This window comes from Vombatus ursinus, unplaced genomic scaffold (assembly GCF_900497805.2).
Source record: "Vombatus ursinus unplaced genomic scaffold, bare-nosed wombat genome assembly UNPS02014818.1, whole genome shotgun sequence".
Taxonomy (NCBI): Eukaryota; Metazoa; Chordata; class Mammalia; order Diprotodontia; family Vombatidae; genus Vombatus; species Vombatus ursinus.
In genome coordinates this window covers 56,082,408-56,104,359 of record NW_020954596.1, presented here as the reverse complement: position 1 = coordinate 56,104,359, position 21,952 = coordinate 56,082,408, and the positions used below count along the sequence as shown (strand labels likewise).

General features: G+C 38.6%; 1 protein-coding gene across 1 annotated transcript in view; it reads right to left on the bottom strand.

Annotated features, from left to right (window-relative positions):
- GABRB1 (gamma-aminobutyric acid type A receptor beta1 subunit) overlaps positions 1-21,952 on the bottom strand; it is a 433,636-nt gene that overhangs the window by 7,631 nt on the left and 404,053 nt on the right. The window contains exons 6-8 of the mRNA XM_027836576.1: positions 10,908-11,045; positions 10,640-10,792; positions 7,093-7,337 (exon numbers count right to left, since the gene is read on the bottom strand). Of these exons, the coding sequence (XP_027692377.1) occupies positions 7,093-7,337; positions 10,640-10,792; positions 10,908-11,045 (536 nt within the window). The remainder of the gene's footprint in view (positions 1-7,092; positions 7,338-10,639; positions 10,793-10,907; positions 11,046-21,952) is intronic.

The following is a 21,952-nucleotide window of genomic DNA, read 5'->3' as shown; positions in this document are numbered from 1 at the left end:
TCCCCTGAATGACTGGACCAATCCACAGCTCCACATCATTGTGCCTGTGTGCCATAAAGTTTTCCTAGCTCTTTCCCCTTATATCCTACTTGAAAGGCCTGCAACGAATCTAAAAACAAAAAATTCTTAACCTTACATACCATGAAATCCCACCTAATATAAGCCAAGTTTTGCTAGTTTATTTTTTAAAACGGGTGATATAGTTAGGAACATTTTTTTAATGTATATTTAATATATGCTTTGAGATATATTAAAAATTGACCCCTCAGTGTTTAAAAATTTTATTTCTTGGATTACTTCTGTGTGAACTTGGTCTGGTCTTCCTGACATTCTTAAGTGCCCTTTTTAGTTCCTGATATAGTACATTTTGTTGTTGTTCAATCAATTTTCAGTTATGTCCACTCTTTGTGACCCCATTTGGGGTTTTCTTGGCAAAGATACTGGAGTGGTTTGCCATTTCCTTCTCCAGCTCCTCTTGGCAGATGAGGAACCGAGGCAAATAGGGTTAAGTGACTTGCTCAGGGTTACATAGCTAGTAAGTGTGTGAGGCCAGATTATAGTACATAATATCATGGAATTCAATAGGGATAAAGTAAAGTCTTATACTTGGGTTAAAAAAAAAAAAACCCAAGACATTTCATATGTACTTGATGGGGGAGGGAGAGAGAGATATGATTACACATTAGTATATCTGAAAAAGAGCTCAGGGTTTTAGGGGCCTGAAAGTTTGAGGCGAGTTCCCTTTGTGATGTGGGAAAATGCAGAGCAATCTTAGGCTGCATTAAGAGATGCATAGCTTTTAGGAATAAGGAAGCAATAGTTCAGTTGTATACTGTCCTATTCTGACCATGTCTGGTGTGCTGTGCTCAGTTGTGGGAGAGTATTGATAATCTGGAGACTTTCCAGAGGAGGGCAACCAGTATGGTGAAGGGCTATGAGCTGCTGTTACATGTAGATTAGTTAAAGGAACTGGGCATGTTTAGCTCCAAGAGGAGAAGATTCAGAGTGGACATGAAAACTGTGTTCAAGGTATTTGAAGAGCTGGCATGTGGGAAGGTATATGATTTTTTTTTCTATTTAGCCCTAGATTGAATCAGGAGCATTAGGTGCAAGGAGCAAAGCATCACATTTAGGCTTAATATTAGGAAAAATTTTCTAACAATTAGAGTTTTCTAAGCTCAGTGGAATGTGATGCTCTAGGAAATAGTGAGTTCTTGCTTGTCTGAAGTCTTGAAGCAGAAGTTGAATGACTAGTGGTTATGTGTATTATACTGGGGATTCCTTTGTGAGGCATGGATTAGAGCAGATGGCTGATGAGGTGGCTTGCATCTCTAAAATTCTGTGATTCATCTGGTTTTGATGGTTAAGAGTCCAAGTTGGCTGCATTGTCATCCATGATGAGGATAGATTGCTATAGCAATTGTTTCTGTTTTGGCCAGAAACCCTGAGGGTCTTCTCCTTCCAGATTGATTTTTTTTAAGTAGGTCAAAGAGGCCATTCTTTGCCTCATTTCTTACCTAACCTTAATCACTGAATGGGCATTGCTTCAGTCAAATTGAGACCTTAGCTTAAAAAGGCCACGGTATCCCACTGCATCCGGGGCTGTCTCTAATTGTCCTGATGTATATCTCACCACTGGACCCAGATGACCCTGGAGGTGAAAGTGAGGTGTTTGGTGACATTGCACAGCCCTCCCTCACTTAAATGCAATTCACTTGCAAGTCAAGGCTTCACCCCCCTGATGTCATGGTTCTCTTTGAGAACGAAGGACAAACAACAACAAGATTGCTATAGAAATGCTGACCAATATCACTTATTTTCCTTTTATTTGTTGTCCTCCTTCCACTTCCATCTGTAAGTGTTCTTGGGATGATATGGTTTAATTGGGTATCAAAACAAGCTTTTGGTGTACTCAGGATTTTTCCCACTGTTTTGCTATTTTTTTGGGCAATATAATTTGCAATTTTCAATATATCCCAAAGAAGAAAGATACCAAATGATTGGAAATAAGCAGACATTTTATTTAAAATAAAGGCAGTCAAGAGGACCTCAATGACTATAGGCCCGTATGATTTAATTCAACACCTCAATGAAAATGACCTACATGTTTTTTAAAACTGTCTCTTTAGGGCAGCTAGGTGGGGAAGTGGATAGAGCACTGGCCCTGAAGTCAGGAGGACCTGGGTTCAAATCCAGTCTCAGACCAAACACTTGACAGTTACTAGCTGTGTGACCCTGGGCAAGTCACTTAACCCCAATTGCCAAAAAAAAAAAAGTAAAAATATCTCTTCTTTTGGAAATATGTGAAACGAAGAGAGAGTCTTTTGCAGAAAACTTTCTATGGCAGACCACATCTTCATAGTCATAAAACTACCTAAAAGGTATAGGTAAGATTCCAATGTGTTTACTATTTCCCCCCAAAATTGATTCTGTTCTAACAAGTTGCCCCCATGCACATGTTGAGATTATACAAGATTCATCAATAGATCAAACCATAGAAATAACTTGTCAATGATCTGATTGTTGGCATTAAGGACGGGATAAAACAATGATATATTCTTCTTCTTCTCCTTTTTTTTTTTTTTGGCGAGGCAATTGGGGTTAAGTGACTTGCCCAGGGTTACACAGCTAAGCGAGTATTGTGTGTCTGAGGATATATTCTTAATAAAGGTATTCACTACTCTCTTGAATGGTCTATTACAGAGGGCAAAGTTGTTTCCCATAGATTGTGGGGTTCTCTAGTGGTCTCTTTCTGTGGATGACACTGTGGTGACTGTATCAATCTGGAGTATACTGAACATTGTCCTAAATTTCAGGAGCAATTGTTACATGGGTGGAAGGAACTCTTATAACAGTTTTAGAGATCATTTCTCTTCTTTCGTGAATCTTGCCTCACCAGGCCTAGACCATTTCCATTGTACTGGAAGGCCACTGTATTTTCTAGAGTATGTATCATGCTGCATCATATGCATTTGAAAGCATAGAAGAAGCTCTTTAAATAACACTAGGGCAGAGCACTTCAACTGAATAAATCACATGTTGAGGTTCCCCTGACATTTTAAAAGTAGGTAGTAGGAGAAATAAGCATTTAAGATACATTAAAAAGTCCACAATGATTCCTGTCACTCTCTGTCTGCTAATTAAGAAGTGAAAAAAGTGACAGTGGAAAGAAAAACCTGAAAAAACCTGAAAAAAAAAGCCCTGAAGATTGTCAGGGTAAGTAGAAGAGAATTGGGCTGGAGCCAGTGACTTCACACATCCTATGTGTGCAGGCAGATGTGATGGGTCACATGGAGGTGTCTGGATAGTTTTGGTCAGTTGGGATGCTTAAGCTGCTATCCAAGGGATTTGGCTCAAAGACTATTAGAACCCAGCTGGGGGGTGCCAATAAGTCTGTAATAATCCAGAAATTAGCACCCAGAGGGATGCTAAGTCCTGCCTAAAGCCATAAACTGTTACTGTGGTCATCTGGGTAAGTGATACAGTATTGGGATTAGAATTATTCCTTTGGGAGAGCCAACTTAATAGCTTATTTTCATTATTTGATCTCTGGCTGAGTTTATAGACTTCAAGAGTACGTCGAAGGTATTTTAGAATTCCTCATAAAAAACCAGAATGTTACTATTAGAGGGCTGGTTAGTGAATACCTAGAAAAAGAGGTTGTGATGACAAAGAACCAGCAAGGCTCCATAACTCCTGGCAGACTGGCCTCCTTTCATTTTCTGATAGCGTCATTCAACTTGTAGATAAAGGGATATTATGGAAATACTTCACCTAGGTTTTAGCAAAGCATTTGACAAAGTCTCTCACTATTCTTGGGGAAAAGGTGGAGACTGGAAGACGGTACAGTTGGGTGGATTTGGGACTGGAAGGATGGTCAGATCCAAAGGATAGTCATTAATGGCTTGAAGGTACCTTAAAGGTTCATAGTGTAGGTCTTTAGGTATCTGTTGTTTAATATTTTTGTTAATAACTTGGATAAAGGCATATTTGGGAAAGGGAAAGGAAAGGGAATAAGCATTTATTAAGCTCCTGTTATGTGCCAGGCACTATGATAAACATTTTAAAACAACATTATCTCATTTAATCCTCACGATAAACCTGGGAGGTAGGTGCTATTATTATCTCCACTTACAACTGAGGAAGTTGAGGCAGACAGAGGTTAAATGACTTGTCCAGAGTCACACAGCTAGTAAGTGTCTAAGGTCAGATTTGAACTCAGGTCTTCCTAACTCTAGGTCAAACACTCAAACCACTGTGCAACTTAGCTGCCTCTTAGATAAACAGCATTTCTATAGTAGGGTGTTTTGTGCTAGGTGGTGTAGTAAATAGAGAATCTGGCTGGAGTCAGGAACACTCGTTTTCCTGAGTTGAAATCTGGCCTCAGACACTTACTAGCTATGTGACCCTGGGCAAGTAACTCAACCCTGTTTGTGCCTCAGTTTCCTCATCAGTAAAATGAGCTAGAGCAGGAAATGGCAAACCACTCTAGTATCTTTGCCAAGAAAATCTCAAATGGGATCACAAAGAGTCAGATATGACTGCAAACAACTCAATAACATTTTAAGAAGGAAATTGACAAGCTAATATGTGCAACAAGCTGATAACTGGGATGGTAAAGAGACTTGAGTCCATGTCGTATGAGGATCATTGGAAGGGAACGGACATGTTTAGTCTAGAGAAAAGAATACTTAGGTTGGGCATAATTGTTATCTTCAAGTAAAACAAGGACAGCTAGGTGGTGCAGTGGATAGAGTGTCGGGCCTGGAGGCAGGGAGATCTGAGTTCAACTCTGACCTCAAACACTTACTAGCTGTGTGACTCTGGGCAAGTCATTTACCCTCCGTTTGCTTTAGTTTCTTCAACTATAAAATGGAGATAATAATAGCGCCTACCTCACAGGGATGTTGTGTTAGGATCAAATGAGTTAATATTTGTAAAGCACTTGGAACACAGTAGGAGCTATATAAACACTAGCTATTATTAGCTATTAAATATCTGAAATATATGGAAGTATGGAAATATGAAATATCATGTGGAAGAAGGCTTAGACACGACTAGAATAAATTGGTAGAAGCTCTGCCCTATGTCTTCTTTCCTTTCCTTTACTTTTTTTTTCATGCTCTCAGTCATATCATCTGTTCTCATAGTTAAGCCGGTGACTCTCAGATTTACAGGCTCACCCCACTTCTCTCCTTAACCTCCCAACCACTTTGTCCATTGCCTGGTGGCTATTTCTACTTCACTTCCTAAAGACATTTTACACTTAACACATCCAAAGCAGAACTCATCTTTATTCCACTTCTCCTTATAACCCTCCTATTTCTGTTGAGGACCCTATCATCCTTCCAGTCACCTTGGAGTCATCTGTAACGAGTTATACTTCCTTACCCTCTCGTTAAGACCACCACTTCCCAGAACATGTCTGTTCTATCTGGACAACATTTCCCAATCTGTTCCCTTCTCTCCATTCATGTTGGCTATCATCACCCTGGTTTAGGCCCTTATCACTTCTCATAAGGCTTATTGTAATAGCCTTCCAATTGGTCTCCCTGTCTCTATTCCTTCCCCCTTTCTAATTCATCATCCACAGAGCTGTCAAAATGCTGTTTCTAAAATACAAGTCAGGCCAAGTCAGTCACTTGCTCAGGAAGTTCTAGGAACTCCCTATTGCCTCTAAGATTAAACAAACAGACAAACAAACAACCCCCCTCCCCCCATCAAATTCCTCTGTTTGACATTTAAAGCCTTTTATGATCTGACTCCAATCTATCTTTCCAAACTTATTTCGTACTTCTCCCTGTCATGCACTCTTAGGCTTAGAAAAGGTGGTCTGCATGATGTTCCTCACATATATTATCTCATCTCCCACCTCTGGGCCTGATACACACTCCTTCCTTACCTCAACTTCATGGAATCACTAGCTCTGTTTTAAACTCAGGTCATTCCTGATCTTCCTAGCCATTAGTGTCTCCTCTCAGATCAAAATTACTTGGTATTTATTTCATATATATTTAGCATTTACTTGTCTTTGTACATTTCATTCCACACTGTTCACTCCCCCCCTCCCCCATTAGAACGCAAATTCCTAAGAGTCACGGACTGTTTTATTTTTGTATGCCTAGTGACCAGCACAGTGCTTGGGACATAGAGGGCATTTAATAAATGTGTGTCACATTAGGCTTGATGAAAGTTAAAAAAAAACACCAAGAAACTTCCTTGTGGATGTATTGATAAAATACCAAGTTTTCTTCAGTGTGAAAAATATTTACATCTGGTGCAGTGGAAAAGACATGTCCCTTGCCTGGTCATCTCTTAGTTTCTTGATACTTTGATTAGAACACAGACTGATAGAATGGACTGGGTTCAAGTCACTGATTTGGTAGACTGCTAAGAGTATGAAGATAACTTTTATAGTTTGATTTATGATTCAATCAGCCACCTTGAAATGAAATTTAAGTTAGTAGCATTTTTCAAATGAGCATTTCTTCTGTAATTTTAACAGATTTCAAAGAAATGTGGTACATATGTCAAACCCACAGAGACTAAAATAGATAAATGTTTTAGAAGAACAAATAGATCAATAACTATCCTCATTGAGGTCCACAGCTCACAAGAACTGCTAATAGTGAGGATAAAAATGGTAATGGTACTCTGAATTTGTAGAACATCACTCTTTCGAAGAATTCAAAGTGGGTTTACATCTATTATCTCATTCATTAGAACAGTTTTAGTCCTACTAGTTTTATTTTGTAGATGATGGTATTGGTCTCTTGACTTCTTCTGTACAGAATCTACACTGTGCTTATGGACCCACCAACTTAAATCAGAATATTTCAAACCCAGGTTCAAAGAGTATCTTTTCAGAAAAGCAAGGTATTGCTTACCTTCGTGATGGGGGAATCCAATTTGGACACGCTAGTCTTAGAAAACCACATTGTTGAGCACATTTTCAGATTAATCAAATAATTCTTTAATAGACTACTAGATTCTATTGAAAATCAAACTAAATGCAATCATGGGCTATCCCAGAGCATGTTTTCCTGATAAGAAAATGAGCAATTGTCCAGTTGTTAATGCTCAGTACATTACCTGGACTTTATTCATCTCCAGTTTGTTCTTCTCATTAGCCCCCTGGTCTGTTTTCCCAGCTCCCTTTTTCTGAGGGCCTCTCCCAAAGAATATGTAATTTACAAAGGCGTATTCAAGCAGTGCCAGGAACACAAACACAAAGCAGCCCATCAGGTAAATATCAATTGCTTTGACATAGGGGATCTTTGGCAGGGTCTCCCTGAGGTGAGTGCTGATGGTGGTCATGGTCAGCACGGTGGTGATTCCTGCAAAACAAAAAGGCCAAACTTGACTTACAGCAGCTTTGAGAAGAAGTTATTTTGGGTAGAGAGGGTTGACCATTCCATTCTATGGCTATTCTCCTGGAATAATGGCTTTAGGATGGTCAGCCATTTGGTAGGGAAGATTTTTTTTTATCAGCAGGTTGCAGCCTGCAAAGAGATCTCCTTCAGGATGCCTAAAAATATTAATTGATATTTGTGGTATGCTGATAAGATATTTCCTATTGAGCAAGGTACAAAGAAAAACAAATCACAGATTAAAATACTGTTTGATGCATGAGACAATAGGTGACAGATCCTTCATTCATATTTTCTGAACTTTTTCTTTACCATTGTCTAGTCTCCTCTCCATTCATTGACCCCTCCCAGAGCACTGAAGGAAACCATTCTGTACATTGCCTGTAGATTGGTAAGCATTCTATGGTTATAGTCCATGAATTTAAAATATATAAAACTGTAATGTAATTCAATGTAATTTGTTTCCTTTGTAATCTTATGTATTTTATTTTATACATTTAAAAACAGTATTCTGAGAACACGTCTATAGGCTTTGTTGTTTGTCTTTCCTTTTCAAAGAGGACTAATGACATCGAAGGGTGATGTCTTGACTTGTGCATGAATTGGATTTAAATGAGGCAGAGTTTCACAAAGTTGTCATCTAAGTCCAGTGGAAAGACAAAACTCAAGATTTTACCAGATTGTCAAAGATGAGGTCCATGACACACACAAAAATATCAAGAATCTCTCTTTTAAGGACAGTAATATGATTTCCCATAGGCCAATAGAGCAGCTTGTTTCAACAAATTCAGCATTAGATAGTAATGTAACACCATTGCTATTATTTTGGAGAAAACCCAATAATTTGCACAAAGTCATTGGTTTTAGAATTATTTTCTGAATATGTAATATTTTGTTGGTGGCATTTCTCAATCTCATCTCTGACCACTTCCCTCTAGAGCCTAACACAGAGGCACATAAACACCTTCTGAAAGAACTGAGTTTGAGGTGAGGTATCTTAGGACTGTAAACCTCTTACAGGTCAGGAACAAGGCCTATTTAACTTATCTTTTAAATATGGTCCTACTCTAAATCATACATGGTTCATGTGGGTGCAGATTGATATTCTGTATTGATCAGAAGAATCAAGAAGTCACAGTGGAGAAGGAATTGGAACTCTAGACTGATTAGGCTGTGATAGCGGGGCACAAGATATCACAAAGGTTATATGTAAGAGAAAAGAAATTAAAGATATATATAAAACGAATGGAGGCAGAAAAATGAGAAAGATGAAAAACTTCATGGAGGATGTCACAAGTAAGAGCAGGAGGCCAGAAAACTTAAATACAGAGGAAGGTTGGTTTTAAAAGAATGCAAGAAGACAGTAATGTGAATTAGGAAAGAAAAAGATTGTTCTGGCCTTCTCTTTCCTAGAGGCAAGAAGATAACTATGATTTGGTCAACACAAACTTATTAGAGCAGAAAAAAGTAAAAAAAAAAGTAAAATGATACAGATGAGAAATGGTTTTGAATATGATGGACTGAGAAGTGCATATGAAGTATTTTCCAACTTAGTGTGCTTGTTTCTTTGAAGAGAATAACTCCTCACAATACGTGTGTACATATATGTCATGGCTAAAGAGCAAACAAAGGATAATGTTCATAAGAAGAAAGACTATTTTTTTTTTTTGCTTTTTGGTGAGGCGATTGGGGTTAGGTGACTTGCCCAGAGTCACACAGCTAGTAATTGTCAATGTGTCTGAGGCCAGATTTGAACTCAGGTCAGAGCTCTATCTGCTGCATCACCTAGCTGCTCCTAGAAAGAATAATTTTTATTAAAAATGTATTGTATTTCTGTTTTCACATCTATTCCTAAGGCTAATTTTTCATTTGTTTAAGTATGAAGCTCTAACTTATTTGTGGCTACAGAGAGCAGAAGCAAATGCAAAAGGGTTTTACGTTACCACAAGTTATTTAAATTTCAAAAATTTTGTATCTGATTCCAGAAAGTCAGTCTCAGTTTGTGCTTCTTGCTACTGAGACCTCTAATCATGAAACTCCACTTAAACTAATTAGCCTGGATAACAGAAATGTAGACAAAATTATAATTTATGTCTCTACTAACTTTTTTTTTCCTGTTGTGTACATTAGCCAGTAATGGGTCTGTAACTATAACATATACACATACGCATACATACACATTTAAAATATAAGTATATATACGCATGATATGGAAAATTATTTGCATACGTTCCTTACTCCTGATGTGTTCAATGCTTGTATAAGGTGCTGCTACTACTTGACCTTATAAGCTTGATGTACTCAGCCAACAAGCTGTAGAGATGACACATAGTCTAAATATGAAAGGATGCTCTTGTTGTCTAATATTATCCAGTAGCTTCAAAGGAAATTTTATATTCTAGCCTATTCAAAGAATTGGTACTCTATTGGTACATGTAGATGAATTACTAAGTGTGATAAGTTAAGTTGAGCCCAATATAAAATAGCCAAGAAGACCCATGGATGCCAAAGTAGGCCAAACCCACCACTGATTTACTTACTTACACCACTTACTTCCTTGGGAAGTAAGAAAAGAAGATATCTTCTTTTCTTACTTCCCAAGTAATCATTTAAACTTTGAAGTATGGCTTCTTTGCCCTGTGACCCAGTAACTACTCAGCTATACTATGATTAATGCCTGATTTTGTTCCCCAAGAAGGAAACCATTTTCTACTCATTTCTAATCACAGATCATTAATGTATTTGATGAATAGCCCTTGTCTTATCCTGGCATAATGAGCTCCACTTAAAGGAAATGGGAGTCAGTAGAATTTACTCTGGTTAAAGTTCCAGAAGATTATTTTTCAAACTACCAAAATGGGTGTCTTGAAATATTATTTTCTAATTCTGAATTGGTAAGAGTTTTTTCCCCTCAGATTATTTTGAGAACGAAGCCAGGTAAATGCTCTCCAATATGGCAAGTAGGAATAAAAATGAGACAGCATGTTTAAAAAAATAGACATTCTCTCAGAATCTGTATATAAATAATTGTTTAAAGTCTTCAAAAAGCTAATTTGTGTGTGATATTTCAGAAAATTATTTTGACTTAGAAGCATTTGACTGTGGTCTAGTCAGTGTACTATCTAGTATGTTTTCATGATTAGCTGTGCAATTTTAATTATTTGGAAAGTCTTTACAGTAAGAAAATTGGGTGCTTATACTTGCTGCAATAGGTTGGTTGGTTTGAACTCAGAACACATTAGCATTTTGCTAGTTTGAAAACACATTACCTAGTGCAACTCTGGCTGCAGATGCATCGTAGTTGATCCAAAAAGATACCCAGGACAGAATTGTAATCAGCGTTGAAGGCATGTAAGTTTGCAAAATGAAGTAACCAATGTTTCTTTTAAGCCGAAAACTCAGTGACAACCGTGGATATGCCCCTGGGTTTAAAAGAAAGAGAATCAGATTATGAACAGTCTTGGGTCATGTTCTCCCTTCTCATGACTCCTCTCCTCTTCCACTGTTTTTGCATTTGTTTGGTAGTGATGTTCTTACCTGTTGTGAATTCCACCTTCTTTGACACCATCTTGTAATCCACAATTGAAAACTGAGGCAGTTCAATATTGTTAACCCCTGATACTGCACTTTCTCCTCCATTCCAGTAAAATTCAATGTCATCAGTGGTGTAACCATCTGAAACAAGAAACACAAAATTATCATCTAGAATAAATTCCAGGTTTCTTAAAGCCATGCGTTGAGAAAAAAACTCTTGAAACTGGAACTATTCCCAGGTGGCAACTGGTAAAGAAGCTACACTCAAGATGCTGACTATTAATGGAGACCCTTTGGTTGGAGAGATTTGATTCCTGATAACTGTGGGGTGCCAGGGATTAGATTTCAGACTGTCTCTCCTTTGCCTTCCTGCCTTTGGCTTTAAATCATGGAAAGGAGAGAAAAAGAGAAAGGATGAAATAAAACAAATGACCAGGTTTTTTTTTTTTTAATTTCTATTTCAGAATCAAGACATTAATACTGAATTACTAGCTTCTTTGTTCTAGGAGGAGGGAAGAGAAGGTTAATTTCTGTTTAGATCCAGTTTTAATATATCTTAAGATATGGATGAAAATTTTATGAACTATGAATTCCTTAGACACTTTCATATCCTAATCATTTAGGTATCATTCAATAAGGAAATAGTTACATTAAGATTTTTTTAAAAAGGATTGCTCTTAGGTCTTCAACTCAGGAGGCCCATCAATCAATCTTCTTTCTTAGGTTTAAGTGTGGATAGCTCTTTCCCTTCTTATTCTCCCATTGATGATGTAAGTATATGGTGAACATAGTCCAATTCAATAAACACCAAATACCTATGATGTACAGCAGATATGATAGTAACTCATTAAAACAATGATGAGTATATTTAAAATGTAATATAAACATTTAAACATTGGAGGTTAACTAGGGGAATTTGTTAATCAACTTGATGAATTATAGTGTAGTAAGTCTGATTTCATCTATCCACAAAGGTTTTGGAAATTCCCATTTGACTCATTTGCAACTTGGTCTGGATCATCTGGGAATACATTTACCGGCTTAGTTTGATACAGAAGGATGGACTATACTCCAAAAGAGGGTTAGTTGCAGAGTTGGCCTCTCTTTACTCCCCCCCTTCACCCTTCCTCCCCTCATCCCCCAGGGAGCCTGAGAGAGAGGCAGGGTTAGGAATAGATCTGAGCAGGGTGAGGAGCTTTCTCCCCCTACTCTCTTCCCTTCAATAATGGCTGCTTTGGGGCAGAGGCACATGGGGTTTTTGCATATTCTTATCCATGTGGACTGACAGACTAGTTGCTGGACACTAAATTCTTGGACACTGAGGACCTGGACCCAACCCTGGAGATGTAGTGAGAGAGACATGAGGTAGTTGCATGTGGTCCCAGGATAGATGAATCAAGAAGTGAGTTTCTCAATCTCAGTCTGTTAGGAAAAAGTAGGGAGTTTCTGGGTAGGGCTAATCTCAGGCTACCCTTCTAGATAATAGGTTCAAGATTTCTGAAATCCAACCTTCTAGAGAGAAAAGAGGAATTCCTAGAAAGTACTTGTTTTAGACTTGCCTTTCTTTAGCAATGCTGAATTCAAAGGCACTGGAGAGACAGGGGAGATATTGAGCAGCACCAGTCTTTTGGAAAACCAATCTCTCTCTCCCTTTCCTCCCTCCTTCCTTCCCTGCCCCCACACAATGCCCTTCCCCTGTCCTCATCCTAACAATAGATAAAGGAGAGGCAAGAGGATGAAGCCACAATAGGGGGAAGTGAAGGATTATTTGGTTAGTGCAGGTCTGATTGTCTTTGTAGTTTGTTTTCCTTCATGAGATAAGGATGTTCAAACCCTCAGTGTAATATTATAAAGTCGGATGTCTATATGGATCTCTGGGTTGAAATAAGAACCCACCAGAATAACGAGTGTTGCCCCTGGAGTAACCTTAAGTTTGTTACCCTTCTTTGGGAAGGTGAATTTGGTGAATTGAACAGACCCTGGGGAAAGATGGTGACTCACTGGAGAAGGCAGGGAAAATCCTATCAATAGTTTATGTGCTACTATGAGTCCTTTTGGTTGTTTTTGTATTTTCTGTTGGGTGGATTAAAAGACTTGCCATCTGCTGTGAGCAGAAGTATGTACGCTGGTATATGTTTAACTTGTTGTCTAAAAATAAGTAAATAAAACATATGTATAACATGTTACATTTTTTCCCCTTATTAATATTTTCTTCATCACTTTCTTGAGTTTAGTCAATCAATAAAACAATAGATCAAGCCCCAATTTGTCCCATTTGGCAATTTTTGAGGTATAAGTGCTCATCCTGAATATTTAGCTATCAGCTAGTGGTTTAGTTGGCTCCAGCACAACCTTGGCTGTGAGTCATGGAACACTGTTGTCTCTGAAGAATTGAAATTGAGGCTCACCCAAAAGCAGTGTGGATAGGTGCCTGGTGGATCTGAGACAGCTGCAACATATTGCTAATAAGGAATTTTGAAGAAGTAGATTAATGTATATCATAATAGAAATATATGGGCAAAAATAGCTAAATAGAAGTATGTATAGAATGCTTTTACATACACACACACACACACATTTGTATCTAATGGCAGCCATGGGGGCAGGTGAGGGAAGAAAAAAGGAAAAAAAAAAGAAAGTTACATGATAACTTTATTATATATTTAAGAGTAATAGTGAGTTGTACATAATAGATGTGCAATCATCTTTTCCCCCATATTCTACTATGTAATGGAAATGTTTTTTTATTTCTTAAGTTCAGAATAAAATAAATAGAATTTGAAAAAAAGAAGTTAGATCTACTTAAGCAGGACCTGTGACACAAGCCTTCTATGGAGGATTTAGGTCTCTTGGTTTGGATGAAGCCAAGGGAGAGGTGATTAGATGAAGGGGAATTGAGTTGAACTCCCCTTCCTTGGATGTTTCTGAAATGCAGAATGAGAGAAGAACTTTTTTTCAGGAACATGGTTACATGGTAGGCAGATATCCAATGGACAACTAGTGACAGACAGTGTTGTTGGTAATGATTCTAAGGAGTAGAAAGGAGGAGAGAGGAATCCTATGAATAGGAGTTCATTTATTGTATTTGTATCCCTTGTGCCTACCACAGGGCCTAGCTCAAAGGAGCTAAATAAATGCTTGCTAATTGATTGGTTTATAAAAATTCACTGAACTTTCCAAGTCTCTTAATAAAAGAATATTTAAGTGAAATAAAGCTGAACAGCACAGTCAAATAGACATGTCCTCCTATCACTCCCCATCCCCCTATGCCCTCCATTTTTCTGGAAGAGGCTATTTCACATGCAAAGACAGAGACTCACAGGTATTTCTCCCTCCCCTCTTTTGCTGGTAGTTTGCCTATCAACCTTACTTTGTTCTAATCTATAATGTTGTTTCTTCATGGCTCCCTTCCTCAAAGTCCCACCTTCTTGACCTGAGTCCTTGACCTCACTTTCTGTTTGCTGCCTATCTCGTAACTTCTGATTCTATCCTGTTAAATGAATCCTTGTTGCTGCATCACATGATGCCTTTGCCAGGGTGGTGATGCTGGTGGAAATCTTCATCCAGAATTGCATGCTAAGTAAAGTTAACTTGACCACAATGGCTCTCTCTCCTGACAATATTCGAAAGTGAGAGACACAATTGGGTTCCGTGTATTATGTCAACTCAAATAGCTGCTGGTAGCTTAAAGACTAATTCTAGGCTTGCTATGTAAGTAAGGCAGTGAGCTATAAATTCAGATTGTTTTGGGAGAGAGAGAAGAGTTCAAACCTTAGGGGATAGAGCAGGCAATGCTGAGACTTAAGAGGCAATGGTGGTCTACAGCTGGGGCTAATATAAGGATGGGAGTGAGTGGACAATGAACTCACACCTCTTTGTCACTCCTGAACACAGAACTCAACTCCACACTTAACATCTATTATGTGAAGAGCGTTGTGCAAGGCACTGGGCGAAATACAAAGGTTAAATAAAACACAGTTCTTACTCTCATGGAGCTTACAATCCAGTAGGGGAGGTTTGTCACATAAAAACTTTGGTCCAGGCCTGTCATTTTATTGGTATGAGGGAATATCCACTGTGGACATTCGTCCCATGCATAGAGATGAGTGACTTTTCTGTAACTTAGGATCATAGCATGATCGATTTAGAGCTAGAAGTCATGGAAGAGGTTTAATCCAACCTCCCAATTTTACAGATGAGAAAATCAAGGCTTTGAAAAGTTAAATAACTTGCTCATGTTCATACAAGTAGTAAGAGGTAGTGTTAGGATTCAAAACAACATCCTCTAACTCAAAGCCCAGTAGTCCTAGAGATTTGCTTGGGACTCTGAGAGATTAACTGACCTGCTGCTGATCGCATAGCTAATGTGTATCAGAGGAAGGACTCAAAATCAGGTCTTCATGACTCCAGCCAGTCCTCTCTCCATTATACTACATTGTTGCTCATGACTAATGCACAGTAATACATGTTTAAGGGTGGTACACACAAAGTACTAAGATCTGTGTTTGATTAAAGTATAGAGAATAAGGTGGAAAGTCATGTAAGGTAGAGCTGAAAAGGTAAGATGGTAGCAGATGGCAAAGAGCCTTGAATGCCAGGCAAATGAGTTTGAATATTATTCAGCAGTGTTTTAAGTACCATTGTGACATGATCAGAGATGGATTTAAGGAAGGCTCATCTGGCAGCAGTTTGAGGACCTGATTAGAAAAGAGAGCAGTAGGAAGGCCTTTTAGGAAGCTATGGCAGCAGTCCCGGAGAGTGGTAATTAAGGCCTATATTACAGTGGTGGCAGGGGCATAGACAGGGAAGGAACACTTCAGTTAAAAGTCTTTTTGTGGCTAGCAATTATTAGAGATTTTAATAGTCTTCAAGTGCTTTTAGAGTCAATGGTCTTGGTCTTTATCTCCAGGCTCATTTATATTTTGCTTAACTAAGAACCATTGGCCCTAATATTTGAGGTGCTGAGATAATTATGCTTGTTTGGATCAAAAGAATACCAACTCAATTTAAGATAGGGTACTAAATTCTCATGTGAATGCTAAGAAAGAATAGAGACTCAGAAACACACTATTATTCAAAGGTTGTAGGGGAATAACTCCTAAGAAAGCTAGCTTCAAATTTACACACACCTAAACAACCTATTTACCAAAGGTTTTCCTTTACAAACGAATGACTTCAAACAGTGTCTGAAAGCCCAAACACACAGATATTAAAACTGTTGTTTCCTTAGCAACAGTAAGTATGCAGAAGCTCTCAAAACTTCCTTTGAGACTCTTGGGACTTCTTGGCAGTTCAAAAAGTAAGAAGAAAACAGATTTGAAGTCAATAGATTGTGATGGTTTGAACCAGCACAAATGCAGAAGAATCTAAGTTATTAGTGCTGCCATTTGCTATCTGAAACACTGTCATTCTGTAGCTGGAAATAAAGATTGCTCTTTATCCACGCCTTCTCAGCCCCTGACTGGTCTAAATTTGGGCTCAAAAAGTTTTTAGATAGCCTAATGGAACTCCCTGGTCAAACTGGCCTGCTAGCTGCTTCCCATACATGGTTACATCTCCTACTTCCACACCTTTGTACAGGTGATTCCCCCCTGTTTGGGATGCAATCTCCTCTTACCATCCCAGCTTTCTATAAAGTACATCTGTGGCACCTTCCACATGAGTCTTTTTCTCTCCTCCCCTCCTCCCCCGCCTCCATTTCTGTTCTCCCCCTCTTGAAATTACTTTGTAGAAACTTATTTGTGTATTAGGATCTGGGTTCAAATCACTCTTTGTATACTTATTTGGTGTGTGACCCCAGCAAATCACCTAATCTTCTTTAACTCCAACTTCCTCATCAATAAAAATGAAAAAACAATAGCACCAATTTCACAGAATTATAGTGAGGAACAAATGAAACAAAATATGTAAATTGCTTTGCAAACCTTGGGTCACTATATAAATGTTAATTGTTATCATCATCATCATTATTATTATAGGTCATATTGCTCCTTCCCAGTAGGATGTAAACTTTTTGAAGGAAAATAATGTTTTGTTTTGTTTTTATCCCCAGTGCCTAATAAGATGCCTTGTATATAGTAGGTACTTATTAAATGCATGTTGAATTACATTTCTAATAATGTTATGGAAATGAGTCATTTTCAGGTACCTAAACATACATTTTTGACAATTGGTGTTTTCAATCAATCAGTCAACACTTATTTATAAATTTCCTACTATGTGCCAAGCACTGTGGTAGGGAATGAAAAGATAAAAAAGAAATAATCCTAATGTTCGAATTGTTTACATTCTGTAATTAAAATTTTTTTAAATCCTCATTCAAATAGTTATGTTTTTCTTTATCAAATAGAACATAGCAATTAGCATCTTTTCATTCCTCTTAACCCTTACATAGGATAGGAGCATCTGGGGCCATGGTTTTATCAATAAAACTAAAAGCTGATATTAATTTATCCAGTTGCAGAATTCTTAGATACTTCCCAACTTGGCATCAGTGCATCAGGAGGCAGGGGAGTTCAGCCTAGACATCTCCTCCCAATCCTTTTAGTATTTCCAGTCAAACTCTTAAATGACCCTCATAGACCACATTGCTGTCTGCTCTCTCTATTCCCCTAATTGCTAGGGTAAACACTAGATACTTTGTGGAATAAATAAGACTAGAAAATCCTGTAAAGCCCAAAACATGTTAATTCTTTTACAAAGGCACCAAAGAATATCTTATGGGAGATGGTGGTTGTTCTATCTGATATTAACCCCAAAAGGTTAGGATGGCATCCTAAATATGCTTAATTTCTTTTGTTAAATCGGTTTTTTACAAATTGAAATCTATGCTCTTATAAAGCCATCACGCACAAATTTAGACAGACCATTATGAACCTAGGTGAGGGAAAGCCCTAGGTAGGAGATATCAGTACATTTAGTCGATAGCAACTCTCACAGAATCTTAGAATTGGAAAGTTCTCCGAAATCATCTAGTCCATGGGTGGGGAACCTGCGGCCTTGAGGCCACATGTGGCTTTCTAGGTCCTTGGGTACGGCCCTTTGACTGAGTCCAAGTTTTACAGGACAAATCCCCTTTAAAGGGCCGCACCCAAGGACCTAGAAAGCCACATGTGGCCTCAAGGCCGCAGGTTCCCCACTTCTGATCTAGTCCAACCTAGGAAAGGCTGAATCCCCTCTGTAAAGGCCAATCCATTTCCAGTGAAGAGGTACCCACTACCTGCTGAGGCAGCCCAATTCAATTTTGAAGAACTCAAATGATTAAGAAGGTCTTGTTTCTATTCGGCTGAAATTGATTTCTCTGCAGCTCCTACACATTGCTTCTGGTTGCCTTCCAGGGCCAAATAGATGGAGTCTAATCCCTCCAACATAAGACACCCCTTAAAATACTTCAAGATAACTATTATGTTCATGTAAGGCTTCTCTTTAAGAGGCTAAAATATCACTGAGCCAATGCCTATATGACAAGGTTTCTAATTCCCTTTTCACCCTGGATATACATTTGGTGAGGTAAAAATGGTGCAGTCATAGAGGCCAAGGTTCAAATCCTGACTTTGTGTCACCACTGAGGCCCTCCTCCTGAGGCTCATTTTTATTATCTGTAAAATAGAGGTAATGATACAAATCCTGCTTGTGTCAGGGCTGTTGTGAAGAAAATAACGTGTTTACAAAAGGGCTTTAGAGTAGTGGAATACAGTTAAAGAATATTGGATGTAGATTTATAGGGTCTGGGTTCAAATGCCAGTTCTGCTGTTCTTTATCTTTGTGACCTCAAATAAGATATTTTGCATTTCTAAGACATCAGATTCTTCCTCTGGTAAAAAAAAAAATGGGAAGGGGAGTATGAATTGATGACCTCTATAGTCCTTTCTCTATTTCTTGCCCATTAGATTGCAAGCTCCTTGAGGGCAGGAGGCGTCTTTTGCCTCTTTCTGTATCCCAGCATGTAGCACAGTGCCTGGCACATAGTAGGTACTTAACAATTGTTTGTTGATGGATTAAATCTATATGAATTATTGTTATCACTAAAATGCAATGCCCAGAACTGCATGAAATATTCCAGATGTGATCTGACCAGGACAAATCACCTCCCTAGTTTTGGGCACTTTTAATGCAATCTAAGATAGCATTAGCTATTTTTGCCGCAACATCGTACTGTTGACTCACTAAAACCTTCACCTATGTCTTACCTGTTGAGCCACTCCCTGAACAACATCTCTGGAATCCCACTCAATCTCTTCACTCTCTCAGCTCCAATCTTAGTTCAGGCATACGGCACAAACATAAAGTTAATAAATACAAATTTAATCTAGATTATTGCGAAAGCCCCCTAGTTGATCCCCCTGCCTCTTTCACCACTCCAATCCATCCCACAAATTACTGACAAAGTAATTTTCCTTAAGTACAGCTCTGACTCCCCACTCAGTCAAATCCAGGGGCTTCCCATTGCCTCTAGGTCGGATAACATATTAACTCCTCTTTTTAACCCTTAAAGCACAACACAATCCAACCTTGACCTATCTCTCCAACTTCAAAGGACATCACACACCCTCTTGGGCACTCTATCATCAGGCTACATTGGCCTTCTCTGGGTTCCCCATATAGGATACTCCATTCCCTATCTCTTGGCCTTGGTTTTTTCCCATGCTTGAATGAACTCCCTGATCACCTCTACCTGGAAGAGTCCCTTTGTCCTTTTAGGTACAGCTCAAGCATCATCTTTTAGGCATGTTAAATGGCACAGTGGATAGAGGACTGGGCCTGGACTCAGGAAGATCTGAGTTCAAATCCAGCCTCAGACACTTACTAGCTGTGTGACCTTGGGCAAGCCACTTAACCTTGGCCTCAGTTTCCTCAACTGCAAAAGTGAGGATCAAATGAGATATGTGTAAAGCTCTTAGCATAGTATCTGGCACATAGTAGGTGCTTAATGCTTTTTTACTTCTTTTCTTCCTCCCTCCCTTCTTTTTTCCCTTTTCTTTCTCCTTCCCTTCTTTTTTTCCTTTCTTTTTTCCATCTATTTCATTTTATTTCCCTCCCTTCTTTTCTCCTTCCCTCTCTTTCTCCTTTCATCCCTTTCTTCCTTCCTTTTCTCTTTCCTTCCACATGAAGCCTTTCCTGATCCCACTCAATAGCCAGTGCCCTTCCTCCCAGACTATTTTGTATTTAAATACTTTGTATGTATTTGTATTTATTAACTTTATGTTTATGCCGTATATATTTTTATGCATGTTTGTTGCCTCTTCTATTAGATTGTAAACTCACTGCAAGTAGGAATTGTTTCTTTCTTTGTACTTGTATCATCAGTGCCTAGCACAGTGCCTGATGCATAGTAGGTGTTATTCGGGGTGTTCCAAAAGTCTCAGCGCAGTTTTGATATATTAAAGCTTAAAATGTCACCGAAACCTTTAAGATACCCTGTACTTATTGAATGAATTCCCTCTCTCCCACCTTCATCCTGCTGGTGAAGTTGATTTATTAAACAAAATGATGGACCGTATTTTACAGATTCCTGAGTTTTCACTTCTCTCCATCCCAGAACCACTAATTCTTCCCTACACCTCAGGCTGGAACTATAGTTCTCATCACTAACTAAGGGAGTATAGCTGGTGTCTCTAGAGGAGGGCTGATTCCCTTAGTTATCATGGCCTGCATGTGGATGAATCCTGATTTCACAGGGAAAGGTTGGAATTTTTCCAAAAGGAATTTAACTAGAAACCCAAGGGGGTGGTGGGTGGGGACCAAGAAAACAAAAAGAAGATGCAAAATCATGTAAAGGGACAAGTTTGTAGAACACAATTTGTTATCTGAAGGTAACTAAAATATAGGTAGGGAATTGAGCTGGTTGGGACTGATGGCAGCAGCTGGCTGGTGCAGTCAATGGAAGGAGTTCTGGGTGTAAAATCAGAAAAATAAATGAATTCGAATACTTCCCTCTCCACACATACTCGTTGAGTATATGAGAATCACTTTACCTTTCTGTTCCTGTTTCCTCATCTATAAAAAGAGAGAGTTAGATGTGATGGTCTCTAAGATTCTTTCCAGCTCTAAATTTATCATTTTATGATCCAGGATTCCTGTCCCTATTACTATTCCTAGCCTCAAGCCCATTTCAATCAATTAACCAACCAATCAAGAGGTATTTTAAAAGTGCCTACTACCTGCCAGGCAATATTTTGGACACTGGTGATACAATGACGAGTCTGAAACAATCCCTGGCTTTAAGAAAATTACATTCTACTGAGAGGATACATATACACAGATACAGACAAGCATAAATAAAATAAAAATAAGGTGATCTTTGTGGGGGTAGGTAGGCAGTAGTAGCTAAGAGAATGAAGGAAAAGATTTCAGATAGTATTTGAGCTGAGCTTTGAAGAAAACTAGGCATCGTAAGAGGCAGAGGTGAAGACAGAATATATTTAAGGCATGGAGGACAGTTGATACCACAGCATGGAGAAGGGATTTCTTTTGTATTTAAGGAACAGCAAGAAGATCAGTTTAGTTAGATGACATAATGAGTTATTGTTGTTGTTCAGTCATTTTCAGTCATGTCTTACTCTTTGTGACCCCATTTGAAGTTTTCTTGGCAAAAATACTGGAGTGGTATCCCATTTCCTTCTCCAGTTCATTTTACAGATGAGCAACTGAGGCAAACAGTGTTAAGTGACTTGCCCAGGGTCACACAGCTAGTAAGTGTCTGAGGCTGGATTTGAACTCAGGTTTTCCTGACTCCATATCTGGCATTCTATTCACTGTACCACCTAGTTGCTCATATAATGTGTAGAAAACATAAAATGATGCAATCAAATTGGAAAGGTAGGTTGGAACCAGATGGTGAAGAGGTATAGATGCTGAACGGAGGAGTCTGTAGTTGATCATCGTGGTAATAGGGGAGCAACTGTAGTTTATTGAGTAGGGAAGTGAAAGGTCATATTTGTGCTTTATTAATATCACTGAGGCATTTGTGTGGAGGAAGGATTGGATAAAGGAAAGAGACTGGGTGCAGAGAGACAAGTTAAGAAGTTATTGCAATAGCCCAAATGAGA